Source organism: Bombyx mandarina, chromosome A1, assembly GCF_030267445.1.
Source record: "Bombyx mandarina strain Sakado chromosome A1, ASM3026744v2".
In the NCBI taxonomy this organism is placed as follows: domain Eukaryota; kingdom Metazoa; phylum Arthropoda; class Insecta; order Lepidoptera; family Bombycidae; genus Bombyx; species Bombyx mandarina.
Window position 1 is genome coordinate 22,490,902 of NC_143234.1, and position 17,758 is coordinate 22,508,659.

Consider the following 17,758-nt stretch of genomic DNA (forward strand, 5'->3'; position numbering starts at 1 on the left):
ATTTGTCGCATTTAGGTCACCAGTTAACTTATTATTTTAGACACAAGCGTTGTAATCGTGTACAGAGTCTAAGTGGGTAGATTGAAATAACTATGGCGAACTCTGCTGCAAAACTCTGCTCCGTACTTTTGTTAGTCCCTTCTGGCTGAGCCCTTGCTCGCCCACCTGTCCTTGTGAAACTGGAAAGGCCTCAGGGCCACCAGTAAACTCTCAATGATAAAAAAAAACTATTGTTATTGAGTCGATCGTATTTGACCTGGAAATTATTTTGTGTGTTGAGATCTTTTGGTGAAACTCCAAATCTGAAAACAACGTTACATACGTGTGCGTGTGTTTTATCTCGACGACTGTCCAAGTATGGTTGTTGTCTAACTTCCGTCACTTCTCGCCCGTTCCCACACATATATTATATGTAGTAATAACTGGGAACAAGTCCCAGACGGTCACCTGGCCTAAAGCTAGTATTCCCCTGTGTATACGTTAAAATATATACAAATACAATCAGCATTAACTGATAGACATATTTCATAAGCCAAACGGTAAGCTGTCTTTTTCATTTGCATTTAAATTTGAAGACGTGTTATCTTTTAACATTTAAATTTTCCGATTGTTACTCATTGATAAACATTGGCTTCGCCCGTCTATCTTCGTTCACGAGAGCATTTCCAATACCCCGTGTATAAACAAGCGGCCAAACTTAGCTTCCGCCCTGACATTAACTATGTTAGTTTGTTAACAGGTTCCCAACCGCTCGCAAGCGCCTCTAGGCACAGCGCGTGTGAAGCTCAACAGTCTCTGTGTTTGTAAAGAAATTGTATTTCTTTGATCTTATTGATATTTTAAAATGTCATGTCACTGACTGTTTTTTTTTTCTAAAACTAAATTCCCGAAACTTTAATATTTTCTACACCAATGCTCACTGTGGCAGGTAGCCATCATACAACGCAAGATAATTGACAGATGCCTGAATCTCGCTTACGACATTTTCAAGATAAAGCGCATATATACAAGTTCCGAACAACAACATTCGGACCGTCGGTCTACCGAGCAAAATATATCACCCGCTCGGTGGAAGATCTTTCCTTACGTCGTATATTCCCAAACTGGTGACCCCGACGTGATGTGAACACGCAACCTTCTGATTTATTATCAGCGCATCAAGAACTTCGGCTGCCACAATTCCCGCATTCTCGCAGATAAAAGCAAGTCATCGACAGTCGTCCCACAGCAAGCCAGCATCGCAGCCTCAACAGGACCATCGCAGCCGACTCACCGCGCTTCCTGGTCCTACGGCACGCACCTACACTGCCTCATCACGCAGCATTCAAGCTCAGTCTCGACTCACCGCAGACTTCAAGCATCACTGGCGACAATCACGCAGCATTTCAAGCTCAGTTTCGACTCACCGCAAACTTCGAGCAGCACTGGCACTTGCAAGCTAATCTCAGCACGGACAACGCTAACTAAATTACACGACCTCCGGTCTCGGAGGGGAGTGATGTGGCAGGTAGCCATCATACAACGCAAGATAATTGACAGATGCCTGAATCTCGCTTACGACATTTTCAAGATAAAGCGCATATATACAAATTTTAATAGTTAATCTTTGGATACTTCTTTTTTTGCATAGCGACACATGGTTTTATCTGTCTTTTCCTTTTAAAAGCTAAATAAATGAGACCTAACTAGTGGTATTAAGGTATATTGTGAGCTTTAATACCATCATCGTACCAATTTTAGCCGCGAACCACAATTGCATTCCGATATTAAATCTTCATTTTCTTATTATTCTGACCCTTATCCCACTATGATCGACGCAACATGTTCTTTTTCCATTCAGGCCTATCATACTTCATCTGTGCACCCACCCCCTTCTCTCGGATGTTTTCTTTCATACAGTCCATCTAAATTTTTTTAGGATGCCCCCTCTTCAGTAATAAATACAACTCTATCACCAGTGATCGTTAGCTATAGATACAGGCATTGGTATGCTTGTAGCGTGAGCACGAACTATTGCAAAGAAAATATATGAACAATAATTTTTCAGTTCAGCGTGCAACGTTAGACGCGAACGTCTAAAAATTCATGAAGCTTGTGTCCTAAAATTCTAAGAATACACATTAGAACCCTTCTGCAAGAAAGTACGAACAATAACGTCACGCAAGATTCATTACGTGTCTTGGCTGAAGTAGACGAAACTATTTCTGAACGCTCGCATAGATTACGACAAAAACTTGCATTCGGAGAACCGAAATAAATACGGTCACTGCATTTCGTTGACTCTCGTAATCACCGGCCATTTGTGGGCTACTGCTCATTTCAACGAGGCTTAGGCTGCAAGAAGTTTACTTTAATTTCGGAACGTAGTCCTCTTCCTCATTATACTTGTAGAAAGACCGCTTAAAAGCGCATTCCATCCTTTACGTGGGTTTATCATCAGCTAGCTTCCTCTAAGTATGTCGCACAGAACCACTAAACCTAGAGGCCGCAACACAATATAGAGTTAAACTTTGTAAAAACTTATTTACTAAAATGCAGCAACTGTTATATTGACCTTTTGCTGTCTATTTTTCTGTCTTTTTTAAATTAAAAAAGTGCAGAAGTGGCAGATGGAAATTAATAAATATATTTACGAGGAAGAGTGTGAGAGAGAGTGAAGTAAGAGGAATCCACTTAATTAATACTAACTGATAAAGAAGTGGAGAGATCAGATTCAAAATCGTATAATGATTTTGAGCACCAAATTGCTTTAAAGATGAAACTATTTGTACTGGACCACCAGACTCGCACTTGAAGCGTGATGGATGTTAGTATTCTTCTTTTTCTTCTGATTGCGCTTATCCTGTATTGTGTAAGGACGGCACAGCAATTTCTCTTATCATGCTGCAAAGGGATTTGAGTTTTACGACCAGCCGACTGTCTCACGTTAGCCCTCTTATCTTCTATATTTTCTATATATCTTCCATATATCTTCTATATCATTTATATATCTTTTATATCTTCTATGGCTATATCTTCAGTAGTATATCCATTGCAGCGTGTCTGTCCCAACTTTTTCTATCTCCTATTTTGATGTTTCTTTTACTTCATTCGTTTTTTGTTCTATGCCTCGCATTTTGTTGTTATAAACAATAACACTAAAAATTTCATTATCAAATACCAAAAGTTAAAATATCACATTTGATTCGTTTATAGTAAATATTGTTGCCAAATTTATTTATTTCATTTTTAGTTTGAATGTGCTTATATCCGCCGCGCCTATCTGCTCACACAGGAGCAAAAACAATAAATAATAGATCAAGTCTGGTCAATGTACGTGTGTACAAATTAGCACAATGTTTCCCAAACGCAAGTTCACATCAATCTTCTATTGATAGTTTTTATTGTTCGCGTTTTAGTTACAGATGTTTTGTGATGCAAGATTGACTTTTATTAATAAACTTGGTGTCTGGTGATCGAAACCGGTCGCTCTTTTTATAGATCTAGGTCTATGTTTTATGTACTTCGCCATCTTTTAAATAATGGCGCGGCGCGTACCCACTGTTCGTCTACCCAAACATATGCATTTCAATTTGGACCAAGAATTGGACCAACGAATTTTTAAGCTTGGGTCTACAAGTTACATAAATAAATGAAAAAAATGCCAAGTTATTGAACTGAATGTAGATTTTAATTTACTTTTAGTATAAATCAATATGTCACGCAAAATTGCGCGTGTGTCATTTATGCAGCTTACAAATAAAACAGATTATGATTTTATTATATCACTAGCGGCCCGCTCCGGCTCCGTTCGGGTCTTTAACAAAAATGTCAACGATGTTTGACATTATTTTATTTTTTAAAAATAAAAGAACACTTATTGCGGCATAGCTTTAATAGTTAGACATATGCTATCACTGCGACACTTTTTGTAAATAATAATGTGTTCTACAAAGTCATAGTATATTATTTTATTCTATCATGAATAGTTTTCGGAGGGCACGCGATATAAAGAATATTTTAGGTAATTTTTTTACACCTTGGGTTACATTATTGGAGTTTTGTAAGGATCCCTAATTTTTTTCAAATACGATTATAGCCTATGTCACTCGGGAATACTGTAGCTTTCAAACAGTGAAAGAATTTTTCGAATCGGTTCAGTAATTTCGGAGCCTATTCAATACAAACAAACAAATCTTTCCTCTTTATAATATTAGTATATGTCGTGGCGTGCAACCTCTTTGACAGGACATAAGACCTGTAATGACTAGACATAGACATACTAAGACAGAGACTTGACAAGAATTCGAAAAGAAATGGAACGAGGGCGTACGTAACCAGCGGAACGCAGTACATTTTTTGACGTCCTTAATGAAAGACACAAAAAGACGAAAAAGAACGAACCGACCGTTCTCATATACATATAAAAATAGTCGACAAAAGAACGAATTGACCGTTCAATTGATCCTTCGACTGGTCAGTACAGATTAATAAGGATGCGAAATACTTACATCGTCTGCCTTCTCGAGCGCTCCAAGCGAGGCAAGAGAAGCCCTGGAACCCCCGTGGAGTTGCCGCCGGAGCGCCCTCTCCGTCTCCACGCATTGAGACAGTGGCATCCCGAACATGCTGCGCGGTGGCGCCTCTGCAACATGATACTTTGTTAATATTAATCTAATGGATGTATCTGGAATGAGGTAAACGAAGTTCCTTATAGGACGATGCGGAGGGGTACCCTAACTGGGAAAAACGTCCGTAATGTAAGATTTTTATTAGTAATGCACACAGTGTACGACTTAACTTTGTAATAACGTACAAAAAATAAAATATTTTTTTATCATTCATTGACTACGATCTCAATATGTCAGAGGAAATCTGAAAGTGACACCTGTGACAGAGAAGCTGAGAAGTGCGCGTTTGGGATGGTATGGACATGTGATGAGACGAAATGAAAATGAGGTTGGTAAGAAAATGTTAATTATGAATGTGGAAGGATATAGAGGAAGAGGCAGACCTAAGAAGATATGGATGGATTACGTGAAAGACGATATGGGTAAGAGGGGAGTGAACGAAGAAATGGTATATGATAGAAGAGTATGGAAGGAGAAAACATGTTGCGCCGACCCCAGGTAGCTGGGAGAAGGGCAGGATAATGATGACCACGATCTCAGAGCGTTATTTTGCGCAATACACTAACTCTTATGCAAACAACCGTGAATGAAGTGTACCACAATAAGTTCGCACGTTACCGAATGACCGTGGGTTGTTGCGAAACCTCCGGTTTTATTTTCTTTATACCTCGAATAGAACTTAAAATTAATATTTTTATAATAAGGAACTTCGTTCCTATCCGGTGTCCCACGACACCACACATTTTTTGTTTTTGTTAGATGGTTGGACGAACTCACAGCCCACCTGGTGTTAAGTGGTTACCGGAGCTCATAGACATGTACAAAGTAAATGCGGCCACCTACCTTGAGATATAAGTTCTAAGGTCTCAGTATAGTTACAACGGCTGCCCCACCCTTCAAATCGAAACGCATTACTGCTTCACGGCAGAAATAGGCAGGGTGGTAGTACCTACCCGTGCGGACTCTCAAGAGGTCCTACCAACAGTAAACTTTCTCCTAATTACCAGGGGTCGGCGCAACACGTTTTCCCCTTCAATACTCCTCTATCATATACCATTACTTGGCTCACTGCCCTCTTACACATATCGCTTTTCAAGCAATCCATCCAATTTTTCTTAGGTCTACCTATTCTTCTAAAGCCTTTCACATTCATAGTTAAAACTCTCTTAACAACAACGGAATAGACATTTAGCTATAATTCTCAAGTCGATATACGTCATCTCGTCCCGATCCACTTTTGGTATTTCTAGGCTTTCCAAACACCGGTCACCGTTCTCGTCGAACCCATCGAATGCGACGAAGGGTTTGTCGTGCAAATTAACCCAGAGACCCCTGCGAGAAACTCAGTGGGTTGTGACTATTTGTGACACACATGTGTTCGTAACGAGGACATAGTGTATATTGGTTACGGAAGTTGACAAAGCACGAGAAACCGTAGTATTTGTAATGGAAAGTTCGATGCTTAATTCGACCGTCCGTGGACTAATAAACAACACGCCCGATCTACTCGTATTCACATGATGCCGTAGTGAATATCGAACTGCGTGCTTAGTGCGAGTTTTTTAACGTTCTCGATAGCGTAAAAGTTAACTCAAGTTTGTATGCAGTTGGGACTTTCACCAGGAGGACGGGACGGCGCGTCGGCGGCTGCGGACTGCGATGCGGTCCGCATTTTCGTCGTCGCTGTCGTCGCCGAACATACTGTTGAAGAGCAACCCGGTCGGCGGTGTATCGCGTTCCGACCCGGCAGGCTGGTTCTGGCCCAGCGGGGTATCCCGGAACACCAGCGGCACCGCCCGGGCGGCCTGGTAGGGCCGCCGTACCGCGGAGACTGACGTCGTTGGTCGTCGACTATCGCCTCGACGACCCGTCGGTCGGGCGTCCTCGGGGTGGCGCCGCGTGTCTGGTTGTAGTGTTGACCGCGGGAACCCCCCCTACTCTGAACGGGTTCTGACCCCGGACGGAGATCGGACGTCGGGTGTAAGAGTGCAGGGGAGTCGTTTAGTGGGTGGGCCCTAAAATCCTTGGGCCCGCGATCTGCTCTCAACACCTGCAGATCGTTGAGTCTCACATACCCCGCGCGCCCCCTAGGCGCGGGGACCTCGTAGGAGGTTCGGCCCCCGGCCCGAGAAAAAAAAAAAAAAAAAAAAAGCGCCCCTAGCGGCAAACGTAGGCAAACGTTCCAACTCCATACAAATTTGAATGAACTTTTACGCTGTCGAGAACGTTAAGAAACTCTCACTAAACGCACTGGATAATAATACTAATCTACGCACTTTCAGGTAGCATTTTTTTACCACGGTATCTTGCTGATCGAGCTTATGGCAAATCTGGCGTTACGTGTTTACCGGAAAGCGTAAACATAGCTTGAATATGGTCTTGAGTAATAAGATCCTAGTCTTTATTATAATTTACGGCTATATCACAATTCCATTCGGAATCCTGAGTGCTTCGTGGCAGAAATAAACTTGATGGTGGTTCCTACCTGTGCGGATGTAAGAGTACATAACACGCTGAATCTATCCAACAGAACAATGGCCTTGTTAGGGCAGCTGTTAACTAGTTCATTCAGACACAGCCCTATAAGCTCAACCTACTAGTCAAGGTGGAGTCAGAATAGCCTTGAAGGATAAAGGGAAAGAGGTGGGTATAAAAGAAACATAAGTGAATATTTTTTTTTATTGCCTCTGTAGGCAGACGAAGCATGATCATCTCTCACGGCACGTCTAAATTGAGATAATAAAAACTGTATAAAATGATGTTAGGAGAGCAAAGAGAACGTCTTCCACCAAACGAACCTTATTTCTCTATTAACCGACAGAACTTTATACGTCTGTGGCGGTAGCCATCACAGAACACAAGATATTTGACAGATGCCTAAATCTCGCTTACGATATTTTCAAGATAAGCTTGCATATATACAAGTTCCGAACAACAACATCCGGCCCTTAGAAATAAGGTGACACTCTACAAAACTTGCATACGCCCCGTCATGACCTATGCAAGTGTAGTGTTCGCTCACGCGGCCCGCATACACTTGAAATCATTCCAAGTCATTCAATCCCGTTTTTGCAGGATAGCCGTCGGAGCCCCGTGGTTCGTCAGGAACGTCGACCTCCATGACGACCTGGACTTAGAGTCCACCAGTAAGTATCTGCAGTCGGCGTCCATGCGCCACTTCGATAAAGCGGCACGACACGAGAACCCTCTCATCGTGGCCGCCGGTAACTACATTCCCGATCCTGCGGACAGAATGGAAAGCAGTCGACGTCGCCCAAAACACGTCATCTCGGATCCTCCCGATCCACTAACGGTGCTTTTAGGTAATTCAAGCACCGGTCACCGTTCTCGTCGAACCCGTCGCTTGCGACGAAGGGCTCGACGAGTAAACTAACTCTCAGACACAGCCCACTGAGTTTCTCGCCGGATCTTCTCAGTGGGTCGCGTTTCCGATCCGGTGGTAGATTCTGCGAAGCACGGCTCTTGCTAGGGTTCGTGTTAGCAACATCGTCAGGTTGAGCCCCGTGAGCTCACCTACTAAAGTTAGGGTTACGCTGACATAGCCTCTCAAGGCTATCAGCTTAGGTAGGAAAAAAAAAAAAAAAAAACAACATCCGGACCGTCGGTCTACCGAGCAAATATCACCCGCTCGGCGGAAGATCTTCCCTTTGTCGTATAACCTACACGTCCAAGATTAATTGAAATTATCATTAGTGCAATTCATGTTTTCGTAGCTAAATAACTTCTACAAATGACTTGTGATCAAACTGCGACGTTCCCATTTAAAACACCTGGAGTTGATTCAAAAACAGAATAGGCACATTAATAATTATTTAAATAAATAAATAATAATTTAAAAAAACTAACAAAATACGCTTTTATACCAATTAAAAAATTATTACATATACAATATTTTTAATTCAAATTTATTAAAAGGCTGCCTTATCCCTATCCAACAAGCTACGGGTGTATTGCTCAATAATAAAACCGATCTGGACGTATGGAATCCAAATGTGGTCGACAGCCAGCAAATCCAACATTATGTGCCTCCAGAGAGCTCAAAACAGTATCCTGAGGGTACTCTCGTCGGCGCCTTGGTATACTCGAAATTCTGAAATCCACGAGTACCTGGAAATCCCAACTGTCTTGGATGAAGTTGAATGAAACTCAGCCAACTATAAGAACCGCTTGAAAGCTCACCCAAACCCGTTGTCCAGCTTATTATTGCAGCCAAATCCGATTAGAAGACTCAAGAGAGCCGACGTGCTACCCTACTAAGGCGAGACGGAGCATTGGCTCTGTCCCTCCATACCAATTGTTAAATCACAACTCACCTGATTATAGTCTTGGCGATTGATCGCAGGTGTTAAAGTAGAAAAAAAAAATTTATTAAAATTTATTTTCTATTTTTTATTTGGATTTTCTATAAAAGCGTATTTTGTTAGTTTTTTCGAAAAGGGTCAAAATCATGTTCAAAGATTCCGTTGCATACTAACATACTCGTACGTACGTCTGAAGCTAGTAAAAGCGTATTAAAAACAAGAATATTAATCCCGACAAACAGCGTTTAAGACTGTAATATGTATAAAAAATGCTTCCCATTAATTACTCACGAGTGCTCATTAATCATTAGTACTTAAAGCCAGGTGAGTCGCTTGTCCGTCCGCCAATGTAAACCCATAAAAATTAAACCTTTGATTCGAAGATCAAAGTTCTATTGAACTTAGTCTAAAAATATACTCCCACTTGGTCGGTAACGCAAACACTAAATGTCTGGACGATCTCTCGGCCCACGTGGTGTTGGGTGCTCACCAGAGTCCCGAGACATCAATCAGAACGTGTATTCCGCCAGCCATTGACACATGAGGTCGGAGCCCCAATTGAATAGTATAATAATTATCGTAATATTCCAATCGGCGTGCGCGAGTCATTTACGACCGAAATAGGCAAGATGATAACAGAAATAAGAGAGTTTTAACTATAATGTGGAAGGCTTTAGAAGAAGAGGTAGACCTAAGAAAAAAGGGATGGATTGTGTAAATGACGATATGTGTAAGAGGGGAGTGAGCGAAGAAATGGTATATGGTAGAGGAGTATGGAAGGAGAGAACATGTTGCGCCTACCCAGGTGATTGGGAGAAGGGCAGGAAAATAACAGAAATAAATACGACCTTTGAAGTATATCACATTTTTCGGAATCTAAACCGCACTTAACTTTGTTACTGGTGGTAGGACCTCTTATGAGTCTGGACGGGTAGGTACCACCACCCCGCCTATTTCTGCCGTGAAGGAGTAATGCGTTTCGGTTTGTAGGGCGGGGCAGCCGTTGTAACTATACTGAGACCTTAGAACTTATATCTCAAGGTAGGTGGCGCATTTACGTTGTAGATCTCTATGAGCTGCAGTAACCACTTAACACCAGGTGGGCTGTGAGCTCGTCCACCCTTCTAAGCAATAAAAAACACTTAACAATATTCATTTACTAAATTAATCCCAAATGTTTGAAAGGTGTTTTGAAAACGTTTCGTTACAATAACTTGGAATAATTGGGGAATAAACATGCTCTGTGGCTTTTGGCGATCCTTCTCAGTGACGAACTTACATATCGAAGCCTCGTTTAGGTTATGGCTATTTAAAAGGTTCTGTAAACGTTTATTTGAATAAAAAACTATCGTGTTCTGTCAAGTTTTAGCTACAAATAATGCTACGTTCCGGTTTATGTTGTTGTGTTTGCAATACAAATAAAACTTCGATCAGCTCTGTCTGTAATGACTCAGGTAATCCCTTGATACGACGCGGGCCGTATGTCAAAAACAAATTTTAAGCTACGTCAGTAATAACGTTCAATCCAGCTAGACTTCCGCGAGACATATTGAATCACGTGTTATTTTCAGTCATCCAAAACTGATTTTATATTTAGCCTCGTAATTGACAACACTAGAATGTATTATAATTTAGCGGCCAACCGGTCTGATTTTACTGACGCGCCTACTGTATTTAAATATATATGTGTATATGTATGTAATAAGTATGTGTATGTATAGCCGCCAGTCGTGCGCTTCAGACGATACACTTCAATACCTTTATTTTACAACTAGCTGAGTCCCGCGATGTTACCCGCGGTTATTGCCATACCGCGGAGCGAAGCTTGACTAATTAACAATTTTGGTGTGTGTACCGTATATATATATTCATATACATGTAGTAAAATGCGGTTATTTCAATATTACAAACAGACACTCCAATTGTATTTATATGTAGGTATGTATAGATTATTTTTTTTTGTCAGTACGAAATCGCCGGACTTCCGCCCTTCACTGGGGATGGAGGGCGGGGCATGTCGGAGTCGAACCGACTAAAACCTCCTGTCTCTCAACAACCAACGTCCAAACCTCGCATGAGACAAAACTCATGAAAAGGCAAAGGGGGGAAAGTGAAGCGTTTAGTGCGGACCACATCTCTCCCATCACCCTCCCCCTCGGGACGCCGGACTGGCAGTCGTCGGCGCCACGACCACCAGCCCTCTCGGTCGGCAGGCTATCCGAAGCCCGCCTAGATGGCGCCGGTTAGAATGGTCTATCCTACGGAATACCCCGCTGAATTTTAGTACAGACAGTTTTCATTTTGTTTTACATTATTAATTTTTATTCCAAGATGTGCCACGCGAATATTCTATAAGCTTAAGAAAACGACTGCTGTGGATATCTTAAAAGATTGCTTCCGTAAAATCATCGTTTGTTCCTACACGACAGAGAGAACAGATAAATATAGATAAGAAGATAGCGGCTTGGCTCTGCTTCTGACATTACTGAAGTCCATAGACGACAGTAATCATTCACCATCAGGGCCGTATGCTCATCTGCCTATAAGGGAAACAAAAAAATAAAATAAAAACATAATTTTACGTACAAAATTAACGTAAAACAGATACAATTTTTTTTTTCATGTAACACATAACAGATTAGCACGCGGAAAACTATACGTAATAAACTATTAAATTTAAACGTAGGATGGGGAGTAGTTTCTAGACAATTATCGAACTGGCTCGACGCCACACGAACGAATACAATGCATATTTCGAATCGCGAAACGAAAACTAAATTTTTAAGATCATCGGCGTGCGTTTGATTTACGACCGTATTACACTGTCGTCATAGATAATACGCATAAATTTTTAGATAAGCAACTCAAGCACTCAACAAAAATGTTTACGGGCGTCGGCCACTAGATGGCTTCGCTTCGATTTGTTTCTCATTGCCCCGGTAGTTTTTTTTTTATTGCTTAGATGGGTGGACGAGCTCACAGTCCACCTGGTGTTCAGTGGTTACTGGAGCCCATAGACATCTACAACGTAAATGCGCCACCCGCCTTGAGATATAAGTTCTAAGGTCTCAGTATAGTTACAACGGCTGCCCCACCCTTCAAACCGCAATGCATTATTGCCTCACGGCAGAAATAGGGAGGGCGGTGGTACCTACCCGCGCGGACTCACAAGAGGTCCTACCCCCAGTAAAATAAAAATAGCCGAACATATTACCTATCCTATATTTTATTTTTAATGAAGGATTTTGTAAATTTTCTACAACAATTAAAGATTTGTAAGATTTCATATTTTTTTAATTTTCTATTTAGTTATACAATAATTAATTGCATTAACTTTAACAGCATATAAGTTTAGGGGCATCCACTACAAGATGTCGCTAGTATCCATACAACAAAAAATATTTGTCTTAAAGTATTGCAGCTTCAGGGACTGCCGTGACTAAGGTACTGAGATCGACCTATTATTAAATTTATCGTCTGCCGCGTTTAAGATTTCGCGGAAACATGTTTTCTATTTGCATTCTGTCGAGTTGAATATTAAAATAGCGCCGGTCGAGCGCCCGTATCAATCGGTGGTTTTGTAAAATTGGGCGGCGTGTGAACGAACTTGTTTTTGAAGTGGGAATTGCATTAGAAGCTACCAAAGTAACAAAGCCCATAGACGTCTACGACGTAAATGCGCCACCCACCTTGAGACATAAGTTCTAAAGTCTCAGTATAGTTACAACGGCTGCCCCGCCCTTCAAACCGAAACGCCTTAATTACTGCTTCACGGCAGAAATAGGCGGGGTGGTAGTACCTACCCGCGCGGACTCTCAAGAGGTCCTACCACCAGTAAAAGGTGGTATCAGGTGGTACGGAGCCTTTTTTTTATATTTGAGAAATTACTGGTGGTCCGGAGGCCTTTCCAGTTTTACCTGGGCAAGTGAGCGAGCAAAGCCTTAGCCAAGAGGGGTGGGATTTGCTAACAGCTACCCGAGCGCCTCCAAAGGAGACCTAACGTCTCAAGAGTAGCAGTTTCGCGAATGAATCTATTACCGGTTCGGAATCGCGACCAGCTGAGAAGATCCGGCGAGAAACTCAGCGGGCTGATGTTTAGGTTAGGTTGCACGTCGAACTCTTTGCCGAGTTCGACGAGTACGGTTACCGGGGTCCCTCCTAGTGTTTGAGCTAAAGGTGTCTAATGCAAGGGTTATTGGATCTGATGGATCCGTAAGGACATGGGTACGGCATCTTGTGATCCCACACGGGGGTACGTACTGTTACGGGTCGGGTCAAGGAACTCTTTTTTAAAACTCTAACCGACACTGAGTTTATTTGATATAAGAATATAAATGAACTGGTACAAATATATAATTTGTGTTTTTTAGTAATAAATTGTTTTATATAATGCATCCGGTGCTTTAGTTTCCATTTTTATTTATATTGTGTTGCTATTGACGGGCTTGTGTAAGTAACTCGTTCCAATTCAAAGAATGGAACAGCCAAATTAGGTAATATATACACACTATATAAATATTCGAAGTCATGTCTCAACGTGGGTAGCAGCAGGCATGTTGTGACTTTCTGTGTTCCAATAACCACTAAAGCCATCGATCGGAATACCCTCAAAGAACAAAGTACCTTGCTATCAAAAAGGTATGTAGATCGGAAGATCCAAGCCAAGACCGGGACTCATAATAGTGTTAGTTCTTTAGGTGTGAGAGAAATTTAAATATCAAGATATTTTTTTTATTTGACAGTAGCTAGCACAAATGTCGACGGATAATAACATCGGTCGTCCTTTACCACGTAAACTGTAAAGTATTTAACACTTAAGAAATAGTAAAATAAAAATAATTAACGCGAAATTAAACCCTAAATATAAATTTCATTGAATGTAAGACATTTTGTATTTCGGTTGGTAAGGATAGATAGTTTTTGTATTACATAAAAAAACGTGACCTAAATTCTAACAAGAAACACTTTTATGAAGTATGAAGTATTTGGCTCAAGTGCAATATAAATAAACGGTATGAATATGTAATTTCATACAATATATACATAATATGAATATTTTGGAACAATCTGGACTTATTTTTAAAAAACCGAATTGTGAACTTTAAACCATTCTCGAACTCACTGGAACACAAAAAATGGCATCAAAATCGGTCCAATCTTTTAGGAGGAGCTCACTAACATACACATGGAGAGAAGAATTATATATACATTAACATTAAGTGATATAACATCATAGGCCTGGGAATGAACTAGGTTCTTAAAACTTTCGTAATTACGGTTGATCCTGACGCTAAAATCTAAAATATCCTTTTAATACTGCGCGATAAACCACAATTAGAATATAGTTGAAAAACGTGTTCTTCGAATAGGCGCAAAACTGTCTTAATGTGGATAAATATCACCATCCCTTTGATACGTGAAGTGGAAATCTCAAAGAATATTGCATAGCGGCTTAGCCCATATTTTAAATAACTACGTGTTATTAGTATTAGTAATAGTATTATCGTGCTTTATTTTATTTTATTTGTTGTTTCGTTGTGGGCTGCCTACGGGGTGTTGTTACTGTGTTGCTTATTATGTTTTGTATTCGGGTTCACAATTTAATTTGATTTTTGTTATGTTTTTTTCTTAAATTTTTATAATTTACTAGTTTTACTAATTTATACCATATTCTAAGTATGTACACACGTAATTAGCCTTCATTCCCCCAAAGAACCAAGGGGAAACGGGGGTGACTGAAAATCAGCGCTGTTCGATTTATCAACCTTGAACAGCAATAGCTGAGCCACCTCCTTTTGCCTTTCGCCTTTTTCTCTTTCTTTTCTTTTATTCGTATTTCATTTTATTTTCTGTGATGTGAAAGGTAATAAATGATTTTTATTATTTATTATTATTCTGTATTGAACACTGTCACGCTTGGGAAGACGGCAGGACACACTCCGGCGAGGTGGGCAACAATCGGCCGGAGCGTTAGGGACTATTGAGATAGAAACCGGCGAACTATACGGGCATTGTCGAGCAAGACTGCTTTTTGCATTTGGGCCACCACCGACTTTTTGTTGAGACCAAGCCTCTCAAGATGTTTTGAGAGGCTTTTAGGGACCAAACCATTCACCGACACAACTACCGGGATTATTTCTGTAGATACCACCCTCCACATGTCATTATTATTATTATTGCTTACCTATTGAAATTGGCAGGCTGGTTCGGGCACTACTTCGACAAAGCGGCGCGACACGAAATCCCTCTTATCTTGGCCGGCGCTAATTACTTAACCGACCGCGACGGGGCAACGCAAAGCCACCAACATCGCCCAAAACATATCTTGTCGGATACCCTGGCGTGTGTAAAGTGAATCTGTCGGTTCTTTTAGGACCTTCAAGCACCGGTCACCATTCTCGTCGAACTCGTCATCGAGCGAACTAACCAATAGACACAGCCCACTGAGTTTCACGCAGGATCTTCTCAGTGGGTCGCAAATTCCGATCCGGCGGTAGATTCTGCGAAGCTCTGCTCTTGCTAGGGCTAGTGTTAGCAAATTCTCTCAGATTGAGCCTGTGAGCTCACCTACCCATCTGTGCGTAGCTGGAATAGCTTCTTAGGCTACCAGGTAGGGGAAAAAAAGGAGGGCACACAATGCCATCTGTAAATAAATACCAGCTACCTTCACAGTCCACGAATGCTCAGAAAACACTGCCCTCTTTTATTTGCCTTCGGTGAACCCATTTAAAGCTTTCTTAACACAAATAGGATGAGATGCCTTCATATCATTCTATACTACACAATAACTATAGATGAAATAAATGTACATAAAAAATAATTTGAAATCGGCTAGTCAATTTCACAAATGTGAGCTTTAAAGTTCTTTATGGGAAATTGAGAGGGGATAGTCTGTTTCTTTGCCGCAAAAAAAAAACGATCCTAAGTAGTTTCTATTGTACGATGACGTCATTGTACAAAATAGGCCGCCCTCTGTCAAGTTTAAATTAACGCGCTTAGAACTCCTTTATTTGCGAGTTAATTTTATTTTCGTTATCGTTTACCGTCTGTATTTATTAAGACAATAAAAAATCAGTCATCCCACTCATTAACTAGTGTGAGCCTCGAGGAATTACATGAACTAATGGCCCGCTTAAATTACTATTAGGAAAATAGGAATAAAACCCGAGCGGCCATCAAAACTCGTGTTTATATTTTCGACTGGAACAATGTATGGGCTCGCGTTGACTGACATTGCTCACTGGTTACCCCATCGGGTCGGTTACGACTATTTTTAAACATTTGTATACGCGAATCTCTTTCGTGGCGATTTGAATGTTTCGATTTCGTGTTGTGTGTGTTTAGTGTGTCGATCACCGCACGTTTTCAGCAAGGACGTTTGGCTTAGTTGTGTTGAGGACCGCGGCCGCGCCCGTGTTGAACTTCGTTTTACTCTTACCAATGATATTATACACTGATTACTTATACTAGTTTTGAAGGTGGCTTATTATTTTTATTTATTGCTCTTGTAGGCAGACGAGCGTACGGCCCACCTGATGGTGAGTGGTTACCGTCGCCCATGGACTTCAGCAATGACAGGGGCAGAGCCAAGCTGCTGCCTATTAGCTGTTAAGCTGTCATAATATTTCATCTGTATTTCAGTCATCTGACTATTGTTACTCTTGGTAGGACCTCTTGTGAGTCCGCGCGGGTAGGTACCACCACCCTGCCTATGTCTACCGTGAAGCAGTAATGTGTTTCGGTTTGAAGAATGGGGCAGCCGTTGTAAATATACTTGAGACCTTAGAACTTATATCTCAAGGTGGGTGGCGCATTTACGTCGTAGATGTCTACGGGCTCCAGTAACCACTGAACACCAGGTGGGCTGTGAGTTAGTTCACCAATCTGAGCAATAAAAAAAATCGGGACAAAAATAATCAAGTATTGTAAACACGATAGGTATAATAAATGTTGTCAATACGTTGTACTTATATATAAATCAATACAGACGCCTTCAGCTCTAACACTAGGACCAGGTTTATGGACCCTGGTAACCGTACTCGTCGAACTCGACAAAGAGGTCGACGTGCAACTTAACCCATGAATCAGTTCGCTGAGTTTCTCGCCGGATCTTCTCAGCGGGTCGCGATTCCGATCCGGTAGTAGATTCATTCGCGGAAAATGCTCTTGAGTTGTTAGGTCTACTTCGGAGGCGCTCGGGCAGCTGTTAGTAAGTCCCACCCCTCCTGGCTGAGCCTTTGCTCGCCCACCTGTACTGATGAAACTGAAAAGGCCTCAGAGCCACCAGTAATAGTTCAAACATTAAAAAAAAAACATCAATACAATGAAACTTTCAGCCGCGTTGATCGGCCCCAATGATCATTTAACAGCAGGCGGGATGCGCGCTCGTCTGTTCGCTCTAAAATAGACACGGTTACGTGATTACAAACATAAAAAACGAAACGAAAGTCTAAGAATTTTCTAATTACGTGGACACGTCGGTAATTTTTTTATTGAATTTTTATTTCGAGCGCGAATGTATTTGTCGTGCACTAACAAAGTATTTGATCTGTTTCCAATTTTCCTTGATTACTGGTGATTTTTTCGGCTGAACTGCCACACATGTCGGTATGTAAACAAGAACGCTCTTGGAATTCTCTCTCGTCCAGATTTCAATGTTCCGAAAAGCATTATAATTTAATGTGTTATGTTGTTTTTATATCTAACTATTTTACGTAGTGAATGTTTTCAATTATATATTTTTTTTAATATATTTGGGCGGATTGGTGAATGAGCTCACGGTTAATCTGGTGTTAAGTGATTTCCAGAGCCTATAGACATCAGCAC

At 41.2% G+C, this 17,758-nt stretch overlaps 1 protein-coding gene across 3 annotated transcripts in view; it reads right to left on the reverse strand.

Annotated features, from left to right (window-relative positions):
- Positions 1-17,758, reverse strand: part of RhoGAP102A (Rho GTPase activating protein at 102A) — an 84,407-nt gene that overhangs the window by 18,982 nt on the left and 47,667 nt on the right. For all 3 annotated transcript variants that reach the window (XM_028181146.2, XM_089739437.1, XM_028181144.2), the window contains exon 4: positions 4,491-4,624. In XM_028181146.2, the coding sequence (XP_028036947.2) occupies positions 4,491-4,624 (134 nt within the window). The remainder of the gene's footprint in view (positions 1-4,490; positions 4,625-17,758) is intronic.